At 40.6% G+C, this 18650-nt stretch overlaps 1 protein-coding gene across 1 annotated transcript in view; it reads right to left on the reverse strand.

Annotated features, from left to right (window-relative positions):
* Positions 1-18650, reverse strand: part of myo10l3 (myosin X, like 3) — a 69329-nt gene extending 50679 nt beyond the window's left edge. Inside the window, exons 1-2 of the mRNA XM_072444380.1 lie at positions 18415-18650; positions 2890-2988 (exon numbers count right to left, since the gene is read on the reverse strand). Coding sequence (XP_072300481.1) covers positions 2890-2988; positions 18415-18435 — 120 coding nt within the window. The 5' untranslated portion in view covers positions 18436-18650. The remainder of the gene's footprint in view (positions 1-2889; positions 2989-18414) is intronic.

Below are 18650 nucleotides of genomic sequence, written 5' to 3' on the forward strand. Positions count from 1 at the left end.
TATTTGTAAAAGCAGCTATTTGGGTGAAAATGAGACCGCTGTGCACTGTCTGTGTTTTATTCTCCGCTAAACAGGAGGTGAGCTGTTAGCATGCTAAGGTTTGTTAGCTTTACCGTGACTGTAAACTCTGCTCTGACCTCTGAAAGTTGTGAAAAGCGCTTATAAACTCATTTTGGTGAGTAATTGGCAATATATTTTGACAGTTGCAAACAGTAAAAAACAGTTACAGCACCTTTAAAGAACAAAAAGAGTTTCCAGAATCCAGTCAGCCATATCCATACAAGCCTCTGATTTACTAGCCCATAGAATAATTTAATATTGTTCGTCGAGAATGTTTTGAAAGCCTAAATTCTGTTGATGGAGCTTTGTTTTCTGTGCTGTCCAGCAAAACAGACATGACGTCACCAGTCCTGAAGTAACAATTGACTCCTGGTGACAAAGCATCTTCCTGTCTTTCTGCACATGTGCGTCTCCCTTGGGAAAATATACAGTTAATCCAGCTGGTGCCATCTGGCCTGGAAAACCCACCACTGCACAGAAAATATATAAGATACAATACATTAGCTCTCTGCTTCTTACTGGTCATCTGGACTTCTGAGGTTAGCCAAGACGAGACAGTGATGAATGCTCTTAAGATGGTTAACATGACAGCAGCAGCAGCAGAAACAGCAGCAGCAACAGCTGCTCAGGCTATTAAACAGATAGCATTGTGGGTAAAACACTCGACTCTCGGGCATCTTCAGGCCTAAGCACTTTAGTCTAGGAGTGTCGTAAAACCGTGGTCTATCAGAAACCCAAGAGAGTAATGCTGGCACCATGCATGCACCAAACCTGCTGTAAAAAGAAACATTTAAACTGATAAAGACAGGCGAGGGGCTAAAAAGTGGCTGAAGGAGCTGTCTGAAGCGTGCCAGACTTGTAACCATCCATGAGGTCTAAGAGAAGAACTAGAAGATGTATAGGTGAGCCGTATATTGTACACAAGATAATCTCAGAATGATTTAAGTCACATCTGTCACTTCACATTACAGTCCACATTCACCTTTTGTTTGATACTTGAATTTCAATCACCCAGACATGGTTGGCACATTTAAGCAGATGCACAAATACAATCTGATGAGCGTTATTAATTACAATGTGTGATGTCACCGCTAAAAATTACCTATCCAGATATCAAATTGAATAACACATCGGTGATCTCTTCTATGAATACTGATTACTTAACTAGGTCTGATCCCTGATGATGATAAACACATTATCTGTCCATATAATAGCTGTAAATAAGAGTGTTACAATTGTTATTATTATTTTGTACTTTTTTATTAAGAGTATAAGAGCTTTTCTATTAAGAGTGTTTTTAAAGTTTTTGTATTAGTTATCTGTTTTATTGTATTTTTTGTTGTATTTATTATTTACTTATTTACTGTACCTACTTTGTGTTGCAACACTGAAATGTCCCCCATTGCGGGACAAATAAAGGCTTATCTTATTCCTCTCCCACACATGTGAGGCACCAGTCTGTGTGGAACCTTTCCAATCATAACATCTGAGAGCTGCCATAGAGTCATGCAGACATGTTCAGCTTAACCCCTTAAGAGTCATAATTAATAACAAACAGTCTTCACGTCATCGACCTTTGCCCCAGAGAAGAGTATTCTCCGTGGCCTGTTATATTTCCAGGTCACTCACAGTTCCTCTCACACATGGTTCAGAGACACGGATGAGCTCATGCCTCAGACCACCGGCTCACAACACAGTTCTTATAGTGTCACTTTGGATTGGAAAAGGCATAATGGCTCTCCTGACATTTTGGAACTACAGAAGTTACAAAATCATGGTAAAATACTTGACCAAAGTGCTCAGTCGTCAAATGGCCATGGACCACTTGAGTGTGAAAAGTCATGTATGGTGCTCTGCCTTTCACCACTCTGACATTACCAAAGGAAATCACTTCTACTACCAGTATTTGCACTTTGAGCACTTAAACCAGGGGTGTCCAAACTTTTTTCACAGAGGGTCGCATTTTGACACTTACACAGAGGCCACAAACAACCCAACTTTGTCAAAGTGAATCAATGGAAATTTTGCATTTGACATAGTTTCAATGCGCCTCCACCTTTTAATAAGGCTCGGAACATGAATATTAGGTTGGTATCACATCAAAATGCAAACATCAAGATTTTTCCCCCCAATTTTATAGTAAAAAGTACTGTTTGGACCAACTTGGCTGGAAGCCGGAGGGCCAACAAATATTGGGCTGAGGGCCGCATTTGGCCCCCGGGCCGTAGTTTGGACATGCCTGACTTAAACAATTTAAATAATCCCCAAATTTGCAACCGTCCGACAGATCAGACGTTTGTAAATAGCCATGCTGGAAATGAGTTTTCGGATGCCGTTGAAAAATGAAACACAAATGAAGTATTAGGGGATTTGCAGTTGCATTTCACAGGCTTTTGTTGCATTGTGGACATAACATATTTACAGCCTGTTCCTTCCTATTGCCTTGACCCAGACCTGCAGCAAAGTGAGTGTTTGAAGACGAGAGACGAATCAGGCCGGTTCACGAACCTTTTCTGAGTTTTCTGACCATCTGTCGTCGCCTCCGTCTCTTCTCAACAATCCCACATACATACAAACCCGAGTACACAGAGGATTTCCTCCCGACACAAAAACCAACACGCACTACATCGCAGATAAGCTTGGGCAAATGACTGACATTCTTTATTCAGTATAAAGGGTGTTGATGAGTCTAAATTCAAACACTCTTGCATTATGTCAGCTATTTTGCTTGATCAATGCTTCAACCTTCGATCTCTTAAAAGCTACAATCCATGAGGCTGTTCGAGGTGACGATTAGCTGTATTTATGATTCAGAATTGGTGCGTTTACCTTGCCATAGTCAGTGGTGAGGACCAGGGATGAATCATCACAGGAGCTGACTGTAGAGGGGAGCAGCTGCTCTTTGTCCCGCAGCCAGACACGGGCCCCCTGCAAAACAAAGGCACCACGCTACCATTAGCATCTGGACACAAATACAGTAGAGTTCAAAGCGGGACATTAACATTTGAAAGCATTTTAACCCACGTGGTATGATTATGTCATATATAATTAAAAGGGAGAAAACTCATCCAAATGAAATAAAATACACAACCTTGGTTTTTATCTAATACTATTAGTGTCATTTGATGTAGCTAGCGTGCTGATTACCATCGCTAGAGATGCTAACCAACTTTTAAGCTCTAAGTATAAAGCTAGTTTTGTATGTTTAGCTGTTTTTGTGCAGCAAAGTGTTTTGTTTTTTAAAGTTTGTACTGTGCAGACTTAAAATACAACATATAACATACACAATCTCAGGACTAGACTTTATATAGGGTCAAGCGAAATGTTAAAAAAAGCAAAAAATTAAAATAAAAAGCCAGCTAGCAGTCAAATAATTTAAAATAAATCAATAAATACAATATTATTTAACTAGGTCTGATCCCTGATGATGTAAAAACACTCTTCTCTGTCCATATAACAGCTGTAAATAAGAGTGTTACTATTGTTATTATTATTTTGTACTTTTTATTAAGAGTATAAGAGCTTTTTAGAGAGTGAGTTTTTAGGGAGTTTTTAGAGAGTTTTATTAGAGCTTTTCTATCAAGAGTGTTTTTAAAGGTCAAGTGGAATGTTAAATTAGCAAAAAATATAAATCAAAAGCCAGCTAGCAGTCAGTTATAGCATTCAGAGTTGCTGCGTGGCCCTTTCCATTACTGCTTACAGTCACTCGCTATATTTGCAGCGCTGTACCGCACCAAATTGGCACGGTCATCCTCTTATTAAAGTGTCAGAAAAGTTGTGCACCAAGCCGGAATTTTGAGGGAGTGTCGCTTTCAAACTACCACTCACATACTCATTAAACAGCCACACCAAGTTCAGTCTATGAAGCATCTCATTTTGCATAGTTCTTCAGGTTATTGAGGCACGTTTAATTAGCAAATAAAGGGTGTAACATAGCAAGTTTCTAAATTTGAAAATGAAATAGTCTAATATCTGATCTGCAGTTGGTTGTTGTTCTATCCGTGACTATATGACTACACTCTCAGGCATGCTTTGTATCGTCTTAATAACAAGAGCAATAACAGGAATCTCAGGCTGATTGCTCGGACCGACTGTCATTTCCTCAGAGTCAAGGAAAATACAAATATAGCCCTGGCACTCAATGTGTGATTCAAGGGACCTTAATGTTTAATGATAGTCCAACCGCAAATGTGGCGCCTTTTATAATCATTTTTATAATGGCAGGAAATGACTTCTTGTTGCTACACATGAAACGTTTCTCAAAGATTATTTATACAGAGGTCATTTGAAGTCGGACTTTCCCTTAATTATGACATAAACCATCTTTAAAGCTGGACACTGAAATAAGGAAGTAGGTATTTAAATCTTTCTAGCTCTTTTTTTTTGCCACTAACACAAATTCAGATCGGCTTTTTTCTGCACAGCCAATTCGCTCTCATCCCCCAAGTTAAAAAAAAGTTTAATAATTGGAATAAGATAGCATGTGGAGGTCAGCTTTTACAATACACTTTCTGGGGTAGAAACAAATTACACGAAATATGAATTAAAGTTAGGGCAAGACAAGTCCCCCACATTGCATAGTCTGAATGCGGCGAGTGCGTGAGTTGACCCCTCATAGATGGGTGGAGGTCAGAGGGGCCGATGGCGCAGATTAGCAGCCTCATTCCATCAGTCTTCTTCAGGGCAGCTGGGGCTACAAGAGCAGTTTACCATCTAAGTGTGTAGAGTGAAAGAATAATGACTACAGTGAAGTGCTTTAAGAGGCTTTGTCAGGCCTGTAAAAGCGCATTGTGAATGTAAGGCATTATTATATTATTAAAGTAGTTGGTTTACAAGTAAAAGCCAACTACCTGCCATTAATCATGAGGTGGACACTGAAGTGGGATGAGGCAGCAACCAACAAAGCATAAAACCAAGAGATCAATATGCATGGATTCCACCAGGAAACTCTATGCAAGGTCACCACTTTCAGACATCAATCCTCATTAACTATTAACAGCATCCATCCACGTGTCCCACCGGCAGGGCTGGGACATGGACCTTAACATGCGCCTGGTAAGCAATGTAGTAAAAGCAATTGTAATTTATTTATATTTCACTTCTTCAATTTTGTCATGATTCATATAAACGTACAGCCTTAATGACAGGTCTGCCAGACTGGCAATGTCCAGAAAGATCAGCTGAAAAATGACTTGCCTGACGGGTCAATCCCTGCTTTCTTTTCAGACGCAGGAGGGGCCGGAACAGAGCATAGAGCGTTTTAGAACATGTCAATCATAGCCGCTAATTTGTAGCACATGTAAGCTCAGTGGCAGAGTGCTGATGTTCTGATCTGAAGGTCGGCGGTTCGAATCCCAATCTCGATGTAAAAACATCCTTGGCAGAGCCTAGACACAGGTTGGTGGTGCGATTGCAACTGCCTCAGGTGAACACTTCCATACACTGCTGCGTGAATGAGTGAGTGGTTCCTTGTGTTTTAGTACCTTGAATGTAGAAACGTGCTATATAAATGAGACCAAGGTAAATGTACAACCTATTTGTCTTTATACTAGAAAACATAAATATCCATATCAAGTATATATCGTTTTTATATTGTCCATCACCTTAAAGGTGCTGTTCCTGAGAGCTGCTTTTACAATATATATCTGTAATGGAGCCAAACTAATTTGACTTTATTGCATGAAAAAACTGGATACATCCCCTTTAAGCTAAACTTTAGCAGTTGGCCATGTACTTGAATAGAAGATCATCTAGTTCAACAGTAGCAGCACTTTTTTGTTTGTTACTGGCCGCATGTGAATTTGGAATAGAGCTGCAAGATAAGTGCATCAATTTGACTGTGATTTGTTTTATATAATTTTATCCCATAGTGTATGTGTGAATATGTTTTTGTGTATTTGTTTTATACATTTTTTTAATGTTTTATTTGTGTTTTAGTATCCTGTGTTTGTGTGTTGTTTATTCTGTGTTGTATTATAACAGGATACCCTTTTAAAAAGATAACTTTTCTCATTAGGTTTGATGTGTGTGATGTTTAAAATGTGCACTTTGAACAGAATCCTATTATTAAAACACCAATCGAAAATCTAATTGCAATTCTTGGCAGAATGTAATTGTATTGAGATATTTGTCACAAATCGTGCAGCTCTACTTGAGAGTGTGTCTTTAGTTTATTTTTTATTTTTATTTTTTAAACAGCCGCCATAAAATAGAAAAAGAAAATCGTTCACCATTTCATAAATAAACCGCATGTATCTAAGTGTTGTTGGCTGCTCTTTGTAGTCTAGTGCTTTTGTGCACCAACTGGCCCCTCAGCACCACCAGCAACTTCACTCATCAGGCTTTTTCCTGGGGTCTAATGGGCCGCGGCTGAATGTAGCACCGGGCCCACGGGGGACTCGAGTGGGAGAAAGGGGCTGCTCAAATTAAGATGAGGCCAAGGGGAGAGAGGAAGCGTGCAGCCACCCAATATGTCCCGCCTCCTATTGTCTGAAGCAGGAGGTACACAAACATCAGGACTATAACTAACAGCAGGGTTTTACTGCTTATGTGTTCAGCTTACTTGACATTTACTTATGGAGCAATTCACCAATTATTCCATGCAAGGTGTACAATGTTTTTTGTTTTTTTTAGAAGCAGATTATAGATTGTAGAAGCTACTTTACATCAATGTAAAAAGTCTGTAAAATTGTTAAAGCATCTGGCACTGGTTTACACAGACGAGAAACAAAAGCTGCCTCACGTGAAGGGAAGCCTCTGAGGTCAGCTGCAAGATTAATACGGTTTACTGCATAGATTTTAAGAAGATCAGATATACTTATGTAACAGGGAATCACACACAGATTCGTCTCGGTCTTCCACTGATTATGTAATTGTGGTTGGGGGCGATTCCTAAACAAGAATAGCAAACAGTTGTGGGCAGGTTATGCCACAGTGGCATTGACATAGTATCAGAGAGAGTTGCTGCAAATCGAAACGACACAGTTGCATGTTGAAACTACACAATATGTTTTCTGTTGACAGTAGGCTCTGTTTGCAGATTAAATAAGACTTCATGACACCGGCGGTATTTGTATAACTGTTGCATTAGCCAAGAGAATGTCACGTCATATGAGTCAGTCAGTTATAAATGCACGGAGAGCACATAATAAGAGGCTTCTAAATCAGGGGTGTCCAAACCTTTTTCACCGAGGGCCGCATTTTGAAACTTGTATGCAGCACAAACAACCCAATCGAATTTGAAAGTGAATCCTTCAAAATTTTGCATTTGACTTAGTTTCAATGAGCCTCCACACCTTTAATACTACTTGGAACACTAATAATAGGTTGTTATAACATCAAAATGCTTGAATTTGTCCAATTTTACAGTAAAAAGTACTACTGTTTGGCGGTTTAGACCAAGCTGGAGGGCCGCCAAAAATTGGTCTGAGGGCCGCTTTTGGCCCGCGAGCCGTAGTTTGGGCATGCCTGTTCTAAGTGGATTCGCATTTTATCTGTTGTGTGGCCATTTGAGATTGGAAGTAGGAAAATAATAACAAAGTATTAAAGAAATAAGTAATTTAAACATTGTGTCTTGTTGTTGTTGTTTAAAAAAGACGTATCATTTCTTCAGGGTTACTCTGTGGTCACCAATAATATTGCAAGTAATCAAAAAACATTTGTGCAGTGACAATAGAGTCTTGGAAAAGTCAGAAAGCCTTTTCGTGTGTGTCCCGTTTTAAGATTGATGGCTGATGGAGAGAAGAATTGTTTCTGCAACAGATGGTCCATCTAAAACTCCTCCCCCCAGACCCCACCGTCCTTGGTCAGTAAAGTCCAGACAAAGGCAGGCACCTCTGACCAAATTAACCAGGCGGAAATCCAACAAACAAAGGCCAGCTGGGACACATACAGGCACGAGCGACAACTTGTGATGGACACAGGCCTGGAAAGGCTAAAACTGTTAAATCCACCTAGATTTAGTTGTCTTACACCGAGCCAAACTAAATTGGGCTTTATGAAAGTACTACAAATCTAAGCATAAAGCAAATGTTAATACGTTAATATGACATTTCATTAAGATAAGATAAGATAAGATATTCCTTTATTGTCCCACATGGGGAAATTTCATTGGTGCAACGCAGGTAGATACAGAGGTAGATACAGAAGAACAGATCACTTATAGGAAGTCTGAAAAACATAAAACCATGTGTAAAGAAAATGATTGCAGTATGCATGGACCTGTCAGTCAAAAGCAGTCTCAATAGTCCTTGTGCAAGTTTGATAGTTTTGCACTATACGCATCAATCTCACTTTGTCAAATGGAGAAACAAGGCACTGCAACAGCTGTCAAACTTGTCAAACTCGTCCATTTTTAGCTCAACACTACACTATAATGTTATTTATTTTACAATGACATAGCTGAACCTTATTGCTAAATGCTGGATTTAATATATCCTCCATACTGCTGACCAGATGTTTTCACAGCCCCATAAATTGCTAACGCGTGCGATGACATTTCCAAGTCATTCTCCAAACTGCGTGTCACTGGGTGCGTGCACTGCTGTAGTTGCTGTGCTGTCTAACAATAGTAATTCGAAGCCCTGCAACAGGCCGCACACATATCCCATCATGCTCTTTGACATGGAAACCACTCCAGACGAACGGTGCGGTCCCAATGTCGCCGTCTTCGGTTACTGCCGCTTGTCTAATGCCACAAGACTCGAAGATTTGCTGAAAAGGTCTTTAATTTTTAAGCGCATGCACAGTACAAGGTGCCACTGTGCCATTCCCTCTCCGCATGGCACGGGTTATGGTGGTTATGGGTATCGAATGATCGCATCAAAGGGGACAAAGGAAAGCTAATTAGCTCGGCCAAGCACCAACGATTACGAACAAGGCTAATTTCTTGGATCAGAGGGGCTTTATGAAGCGGCGAGTGAGCGGGTGCCCAGTCAACAGCAGCGACAAGCAAATGATGCCGAAGTTGGTCCAAGACATAAGGCAATTCTGGACTCCTGACAAAACGGAATAGACATAATCAATTAGAAGCCAACAGGAAAGGAAAAGAAACTCTATAGCGATTCTTTCACAAACCCAATTCCTCATTTGCTTAATTATCTTCTACCATTTCCTCAACTCCGTTTTTCCTTTCAGTATATTGTATTCCCTACTTGCCCCTGATTAACCTTCACATGCCAAGACATACGGCATTATCATGAGAATTGAAAGTGGCTTAAGGTCTCGACACAAACCTTTCATGACCCTTCAGTGTGGTCCGACAGATGTGCAATTTCAATAGTGTTCCACTCACTTTCACCCAATTTAATAAGGTCACAAAGCCCCTTGTGGCCAGTAAGGGAGTGTGATAGCCTTATGGCATGATTATGTAAGCCTGAAACCGATACATGTTCAAAAAGTAACAACTGACAAATTCATTAGTCTCCAAGGGGGGGGAATAAAAGCAGCAAAATTCAGGGATTGTACATAAATCTCTGGTGAGTGAAAAGAAGTGGAATCTGTATAGTAGTTGATGAGATTAAACTGAATGCTGAAAGTGGATGGGATGGGAATCTGGGCAAAGGTCCCTGTGGGGCTTACAGGCCACAAGTTATTTAGTGGGGCAAGTGCTGGGTTAAGGCTGATCTAATGACATACAGCAAGAACTGAATGATTGAATTAAAAATTAAATAAGAAAAAGTATGAGTCTGTTTTGAGAAATTTGAATGACTACAAACAATTTTACCACGAACTATCAATTTTATAAAGAGTGATAAACAGGGTGATTAACGTTCCATTATGGCATCAGCAATCAGACTTCAAAATTACGTTCTTTTTTAAATTTAGTATTATACTTTATGTTTGTGTGTATTTTAATATTTATCAATTTATAATTGCCTACTATGTCCAGAGGGAACTACAGTGCACATGGCAACTGAAAGCTAAATGGGTGGTTCGATACCACAATATCAATATTAACAAGGTATGGAGTATAGTATGGAGTAAGTATTGAACAATCATAAAAAGCTGTTGTTGTTGTTTTTTTAATCTGCACACATCATTCTTTTTTTAGATAGTGCAAGCTGGGGTGGAGCAAAAACCCCAAAAAATTATAGTAGAGGAGTTTTATGCATTTAAATACCTGACTATCTCACAATACTTAGCCATAATATTACTTCTTCCCGTCCTAGCTAAAACCTCTGCATATTTTTTGCTATATTTAATTTGCTCACACAACTAGTAGACCTACACAAAACGACAGATGTTTGGCTGTTCCAATGTGAAGTCTTTTGTTTTAGTTTTATAACCCTCTTTGCCTCGCTATGCCAGGGACACATGGTGCTACGTTGGCGCAGCATGAGGTGAGGCTTACGGGTGCTTGTATTAGTAACCAGGAGCAGGCATCACATGATTAAAGGCCGGCGTCAACATCTGTGCTGGAAGACGTATGAATAAATGATGGAGGGAGCAGCTGATCCGAACTTAGGTAATGGAGTGGGAGGAGCCCCGTGGGGAGAGACAGGGCTTCCCCCGGTCGGTCAGGAAGGGACGGGGGTCAAGAGGGTAAAAAAATGGGAGAACGGTGAAGAGAGTAGTTCATTAATTGCTCTTGACTCCAGACTCCGACTGCCTGAACCCCTGCAGTGGAGGCTATAAACAGATATAGTACGGGACAGCTCGCAGGCACAAGCTCCGTCACTGCAAGGACATATCCCGACATGTGCTTCCATGAATGAAAGATGTCACGCTCAATTTCCATACTTTAAGACCAGCTCTATTCAGGGTAGGGCCTAAATAAAGACCTCTTTCTTAAGGGGACTCAGACATTTTTTCCAATCTTTGTCTCAACCAAATCTGGCACGTCTCAATGGTACCGAAGCATGGTGGCGAATTCCCTTATATAGAACCAGCAATGGCAACTACATTTACAATAACACGATTGGGATGGTGGCCCCGCCTTCTTCCACTCATGTAGTTACTGTAGCGGCTGTTGTGCTAATAAGGCCATTGAAGAGAATTTGCATGTCTTCAAGAGCACAATAGAGGACGATAAATGCTCGCTGCAGATGTCTGGCACACAATGTTTCAAGAGCGATTACGGTGTTAGTCTATGGGGATAAGGTTTTTGATAGCTTTTAATAAAACGATTATATATGAGTGGGGTAAAAGAGTCAAAATTATACAGCCTTTATGATTGGATTTCTTGGAAGAACCTTTTGTTTATCGACATAGCCATCTGTCACTGCTGATTCTGGGTCTGTCATCAGCATATCTGACCCTCTGTAAGGGAAGGGACACAATTGACAAAACACAAACAAGCCAGACGAGATTTTGACAACATTTACAATCAAGAAACTGAGCAGTTCAGTTGACAATTTCTGTTAATTTTGAAATGTTTCTGTATTCTACGACTCTGTAGTGGCATCAGCCCTCCTGTATGGTGTGGCCTGCTGGAGCAGCAGCATCACAGAGAGGGAGAGGAAGAGGCTGGACAGAGTCATCAAGAAGTCCAGCTCCGTCCTGGGCTGTGCTCTGGACTCGGTGCAGGAGGTGGGGGACAGAAGGGTCCTGGCTAGATTCACATCTATGCTGGACCATGAGTGTCACCCCCTGCAGGACACTCTGTCCGCTCTGGAGAGCAGCTTCAGTGAGAGACTGATCCACCCTCGATGTGTGAAGGAAAGGTTCCGTAGGTCTTTCCTTCCTGCTGCTGTCAGACTTTATAACAAAAACTGTTAGTCCTGAACACTCGCAATACTGACCTAACCTAATACTGATGTGCAATTCTGTCATATGTGCAATTGCTGTTGGAATTCATGTGCAATTCATGTGCAATTACTGTGAAATTCATGTGCAATCTATGTGCTGTCGTGACACATATTCATGTGCAATTACTGTCGGATCACATGCAATGGTATTTATTTATTTATTTGTCTATGGGAGTTTTTATTTATTTATAGGAGATCTTCTTCTACTGAAAGTGTTTTTCATACTTCCTATAAGTGATCTGTTCTTCTGTATCTACCTCTGTATCTACCTGCGTTGCACCAATGAAATTTCCCCATGTGGGACAATAAAGGAATATCTTATCTTATCTTATTTGTAGCATTGCTTGTTAAACTACTTCTCAAGAGGTCCATCACGCTTAACCTTTTTTGTCCATTCCAAATGTAAACACAAGGAAAAGATTCATTACAAGATTATTTTTCACACGTGTTTCCCAATTTTGTGGTCATTTTATCTTGCGAGATCTTGTGGCAGGAGATCTCGTCCCATCTTTTCCTCAGACCTGATGTGAGGAGCAGGATGAGGGCAGCCGGAATCCAGATATTTGAGGAATGCAGTGCAGCCATGCAGGCCTCAGTGAGACAGGGGAGCTATGTGGTATATCTGGGGCAGAGTCGTCTAGTTGAGGAGCGTGGAGCCATTATAAAGACGCCTGTGAGCTTGGCTTTGATCTTTGAACCTTTGGAACAGAGGTCATTTTTAAAAGAATCGACAACTCCCAATAAAGCCCAAAATAGTCTTTCAACTTGGGATTGTCATTAAGGGGATCGACAGCTTGGAGCAAAGAAGAATATTTAGTCGTATTCAGACTATATAAAACTATTGTACTACACCAGTTGTGTCAAATTGTGTTGGAGTAAATCCTCATTTGTATAAGGGAAGAATTTAAGCACTGAAACTACCACCTACAGGTTGTTGTTTTTTGTTTCCCACAACATTTTGCAAATCTGAAACCAGAAGATCCTGCCTCTGATATGGCACGACACCGTAGTATTGTGTTTGGGGCTTAAAGTTCAACAAGACAGGTATTACACAGATATGACAAATGATCCTGTGATGATCCTGGATGACTAATACTTCTGTGGGATTGTAGCAGTATTATATTAATGGAGGATTCTGGTTGTGAATGGGGGAGATAAACGAGAGTAGAGTAGTAAAAACATTGGTAGTTGAGATTAATTAAAAAGAAGATTAATGAAAAACACACAGAAATAAAAAAATGTTGCGTTGAAAAGACAATAAACTAATTACTGCGGTAACTAAATTAGCAGTGAATTCACTTTACATGTCATATACTAAAATCATGTACTAGAATCATACTAAAATGAAGGAGAAATTTGGTGTCTTACATAACAAACCATTTTCCACCAAACTACTACAACAACCTCAACAAGTCAACAAATGTCCCAGTGTTGACATGCTGTAATCACAGAGGACGAGCATCTGGGGCAGTAATCCCAGGTCGATTGATATGAAACAGCCAGACCTGAGGATTTGAAGCACAACCTTAACTCTGCGTGTCAGGCAGGGCAGGCGAGGTGAAGCCCGGCTGACCCCTGGAGGTTAACCGCGCTTTCATTTTCCATGCGTATTATCCAGGGATTGGATGTGATTGTGGCGCTCAGGCCTGAACTAAATAAGATTATGATTCCAAAGCAAACAACAGGAAACATCTTTTCTTTCTTTTTTTATCGCAACTTGTCGCAAAAGGGTCATGTAAGTTTATTGTGTTAGTTTGGGTTTTGGGATGTTTCTGTTACAAGCTTGAAGCATCACATTCTCGCCACAGGAAGATGGCTGATAGGGCTGTCAAAAGTATCCAAAATCAGATACTAATCGATACTAAAACTAGTATCAAAACTAGATACTTATTTGAGCAAGTGTCAATACTAAAAGAAACACTTAAACAGGACTAAATCCAGCCTTTGTGAACAGTTTTAAAAGGTCTTGAGCTTTATCAGAACTAGAATAAGACCACAATGGTTTAATAAAAAAGGAATGATAATTTTGTGTTGAAAATGTCAGTCTACTATAACTAGATCTAGTCTAACTACTATATCTATAACTTTGGCCTGAAAATAGCATTTCATATTATCATTGCGGTATCGAAACCGGGTAAAACACCTTAGTAACGAAATCGAGTTTGACATTTTTGTATTGCAAAAACACTAAGCAACATACAGTATATATTACAAAGACAAACACTGCAAGTAAGAGTTTCATGATTTGAAGCCTTTATCTGTGAGCAAACCTTTAAAGATGCATGCTGTTTGGGTTAAAGTCAACAGCATGGTGTCAGCAGGAGGTTATCTTGTGATGGGCTCTGGCTGATAGACACAGGCGTCTCCAAGTATGTAAACACAGACGGCCAGGAAAACAATCACAGATTCATCAATGTATATTCGTTCATTTGCTAATGACATAATATAAAAGCTAATGCCATCGAATTACTTAAAGGTTGAATGGACAATTTTTTGGGCACAAATCAAAGTCTTATTTCCTCGTGGTGTGGACCGCCGATTAGTCCTGGCACGTATCAATCATAAAACGCACCTATCGCTCACCTGCAGCCGCGTCAGGCTCGTCCCCACGTTTCCGCGTGCCTAAGCGCATGGATCTCTCATAATATAGTTCCCTCAGTGTACGGGACAAAATGAAGACGGAGAAAGACAGTTCGAGCTGACTCAGAAGTGGACAGAAATCTACTGGAGACGAGAGATGCGATGCGCTCCGTTGCGCTAATAAACAAACGCATGTGTGTGTTGTATCAGTCCGCACGGGGGAGTGGCATGCGCACTTCCACCTGAGTTCTCAAATCGCCGAAAAATTGTCCATTGCGCCTTTAAGCTGTATTCAGTAACTGTAGAAATCACATTACATTTAATAGAAACCTACCTATCTTGGAGTTCTTCCCCCCTAAATTCTTATTTTTAATCCTACAAAATAAATATTCAAAAAAAAAATTGATATTCTTTACGGTCTCCGCGTAACACTCCCTCAAAAAAGGCTTAATTTCCTGTTTTTTCAAGGACAAGTCACACCTAATGGAATTGATCTACGTAGCTCATATTTCACTCACTATTTATGGTCTGATTGGAAATAATTAATACCCATGTAACAAATTTACTCTATAGCGCCCCCTGCCCATTGTGTGACAAACTCAACATTGTCTGATTTGTTTGAAACTCATGGATTATATTCTCCTCGAGACGCCATGAAAAAAATTGCATTACAGATATTGTGTATTTTCACAATTGGCCAGCAGAGGCGCAATTAATGCTTTCACTTCCTCTTCCGCTTTTATTTTGATGGAACATTTCCTCTCGCGCTGTGGTCTTCGCATTAGCATTAGCATCAGCATTAAGCGACGGGTCTCTGTTGCTAGGTGACGGAGGTACAGGGAGTAGGGGGTACAGCGTAAAGTCTAAAGAATAAAGTCTAAAGAATAAAGTCTAAAGAATATAGTCTAAGAGAATAATGTCTTTAAAGAATAAAGTCTAAAGAAAAGAATAAAGTCTAAAGAATAAAGTCTAAAGAATAAAGTCTAAAGAATATTAGTCTAAGAGAATAAAGTCTTTAAAGAATAAAGTCTAAGAGAATGCAGTGTCGGGGCAATTGCGATCAAAACACGGTCGCGCTAGGAAGGCGGTCGCGCGGGTGGCGAGAGCCATCATCGCCGCTACCGCGGCTTTAAATTTGTCTGTTTTTGTGTTTGTTGTTGTTTTTTATTTATTTATTTATTTTATTTATTTGACAGGGACAATGCATCATACATAGTTACAAACAAAGCTTGCAGCCAATGTGATGCACACAAAGTTTATAGCCAGAGCTAATTTTCAACTTCTGTCCCTGGTTGGGCTTTTCTAAATCCCCCCACGGATATAAAAGGCATTTTATTTTGAAGAACAATTGTGTTTGTACTGCCAATCCTGTCTTAGCAATCAACATATACATTCACACTAGATATGGAAAGAAAGCACAATGGACACTACAAGGTAAGAGTGACAGTGGTGGGGGATATCAGCATGTTTTGGTCATATTTGACTATTTGCTAGTTTGGTTGAGATTGCAGACCACTTACAACTACAACCAAACAATCCAAAACTGTGTCACAACTCTTGGCATGTGTCCGATGATATTCCGAGTTTATCATCGTGATCTGTTGTTGGGACTGCGTCTCTCGTAACGCCAGCAATCTGTGTCATTAGCGGAGGATTATCCATGTTCTCAGGTTTGTGTTCAGACATTGCCTGCTGTTAATTAGTGCCAGCATACTGTCCTCATGACAGCTTAAGCCACCCCCTGGTTCTAGTCAAACTGTGGCTATTCTGCTGGCACAAACTACAGAATACTATTTCAATTTACAGTACAGTAGACTTCAAACTTCTGATCTCAACAAGTTTACGGAAACTCCCTGTTGGACATAATAAACAGTTCATTCAGCCAGCCGTTTAGACAATATCCGAAGGTGGTCCGCTGAGGGCTATTAGGCATTTTTGGCTTCCTTCCTTATTCCGCCAACTTTAAATTTACTTCCTGGCCTTCTTCCTCAGTCCATCGACGGTCTGTATAGCTGGAAGTTGAGTCTCACATGTCTCCTCTGCTCACTAAAAGAGGCAGCTGGCGGAAATGACAACTGTGTTACAGAAGAAAGAGAGAAATAGTCCACCTTTCTCACGTTACGCTTTGACAGGGCATGCCTGCGACGCATTCCGGCTTCAAACGCCCGGGCTGCGAGGGATGCCGGGAGAATGGTGTGCTGTTGGTGATGATGGCGTGAAACCTAAGCCACGTTAGACAGCTATACAATGTGTGTCCATGGCTGGGAATTTGAAGGGTCACTGCGGAGAATGCGGGATTCCCACTGTCAAAATATATCAGGGAGGTTGGATTGAGGGTGCAATGTAAAGCTTTCTAAGTATGGACTTAGCGGCTATGCATGTGGAGTGACTTTAGAGTTGGTGGCAGCTGTTACAGTAAAGAATGACTAAGTTTAGAAATGCACACTGTAAGTACATTTTCAAAAGCTGTTATGGTATTTCTACAACAAGATCTTCAATTAGGGCGGTAATTGAGAAATGGCTGCAGGATTTTTGAAGACATTTAGCCTTGGTATCCTTTATTGACTCATACAACTTTGGACACGGACAGCATCGGCTTCCATATTAAGTAACCAGAAGAAGATGAAGTTCTTCCTATATTTTTCATTGAATTGAAAACTTGCCTCAACACTGAAACCTGTTTGAAAAGTAACGGTGCTCATGTCTAAACTCTCTTTAGTCATTTGTCCCACTCTGCAGAGGATGGATTGGGCGTGGGGCGAAGACGGCTGTGCAGATGGTTTTACGGCGTGTTGCTGTCAGCTCCAGAAAGGAAAGATCGCACTGACGGGACAGGATGGGATTTCAGGATAAACCCGTGAGCACACCCTTGTACTCACTGCCCTCGTGTTCCTCACACAAGCTCCATCGTTCTCGTAGGTTCACACTGACCCGAGGCGAAAGCGGCGGGCGACGCAATAAGCAAGACAGACACGAATGAATAACCTTATAAGTATTCTGCAGTAATTATCTCCACTAAGTTTAATCCAGCCCTTACTTCCGGTTCAGAACTCCTCATTAATTAAATCCACACAGAAAATTTGGCTCAGGACCAGGTCTTAACTTTATCCAAGCAACATTAAGTCAAATGTGTCTGTTTTGAGTGTCTTGTTACATGGTTAGTACAAAATGTGCAAATTAGTTAAGTGCACATAATTTGGCTGGAGTTGACTTGAAGGTCGTCAACCACCAACAAGAGGACTAGCAACCAGTATTGATTGCAAGATTAATGTTATACATAATTGATTGCAATAAATTGTCTAGTGTTTTACTTTGGGCGATATATCACTTTGTCATCGCAGTAACACAATATCATGTGATTATGCGTGGATGATTTAGCATTTTCCGAAAAGGTTTTTTATTGCTTTCGTTGATTTTTGCACGGTCAGTAAAAGTAAGTGAAGTGGATGAGCAAGAGCACATTGCCGGTCTTTAACTGAGTGTTGTGAGTGAGTTTGACTCAGATGAGGATGCCAAATCAGACCTGTGGCCCCTGGTACTCACAGCTGACCGGCTGAACATGAACTGTCCACAGTCTGCACATGACACATCCAACAGGCCATTACACAGAGACAATGCCTTCTGAGCTGGGACCAGGCAGTTTATAGTGAGAGTCACCAAGAGAACAAAGAGTGGCACATTTGAAGCTATTTTAAATTATGTGTTAACCAAAGGATCCTGCAGCTTTTTAATGAGATACACAAATAGCCATGTCAAATCAAAGTTTAAGACCCTTTATTTTTTTATTTTTAACTTAATTTCAATAAACATAGACTGAACATGTTTGTGGCATGATATTTGAATAGATCCATGGTTTGGGGTCTTATAGGATGCTCTTTTAGCTAACAGTGCCACTCACCCATGACAACAAAACAAAGAGCACGTCTCTCCTAAAACGAGAGACGTGCTCTTTATACTTGTTTTTTTAATGTGAAAAAGGGGCAAAACTGTGAGGTTCCCACGTAAACGCAGAGCCAGTGCAACTTACTTCTAAAAAGAAAGTATCCATAGTAAACCGGGCTCTTCTCGTCTTGGTAATCGCAGTTTAGGGGAGCACGGCGGCGGCGCAGAGGAAACCGTAGTCCCGAGTCATGTCCATCCGTCTTTGTTAGAGGGAAAGTTCCGCTCCTTGTGAACTTGTGGCCGACACTAGCAGTAAGAAAAGGTCCTTCGAGTCCTGAGCTCTCACTTGTGATGACTCCTGAGCAGATCTGAGTCTCCCCT

The sequence above is a fragment of the Eucyclogobius newberryi genome, unplaced genomic scaffold, assembly GCF_026437365.1.
Source record: "Eucyclogobius newberryi isolate DKJ021-1_F unplaced genomic scaffold, fEucNew1.0.hap1 SCAF_14, whole genome shotgun sequence".
Classification (NCBI taxonomy): Eukaryota; Metazoa; Chordata; class Actinopteri; order Gobiiformes; family Gobiidae; genus Eucyclogobius; species Eucyclogobius newberryi.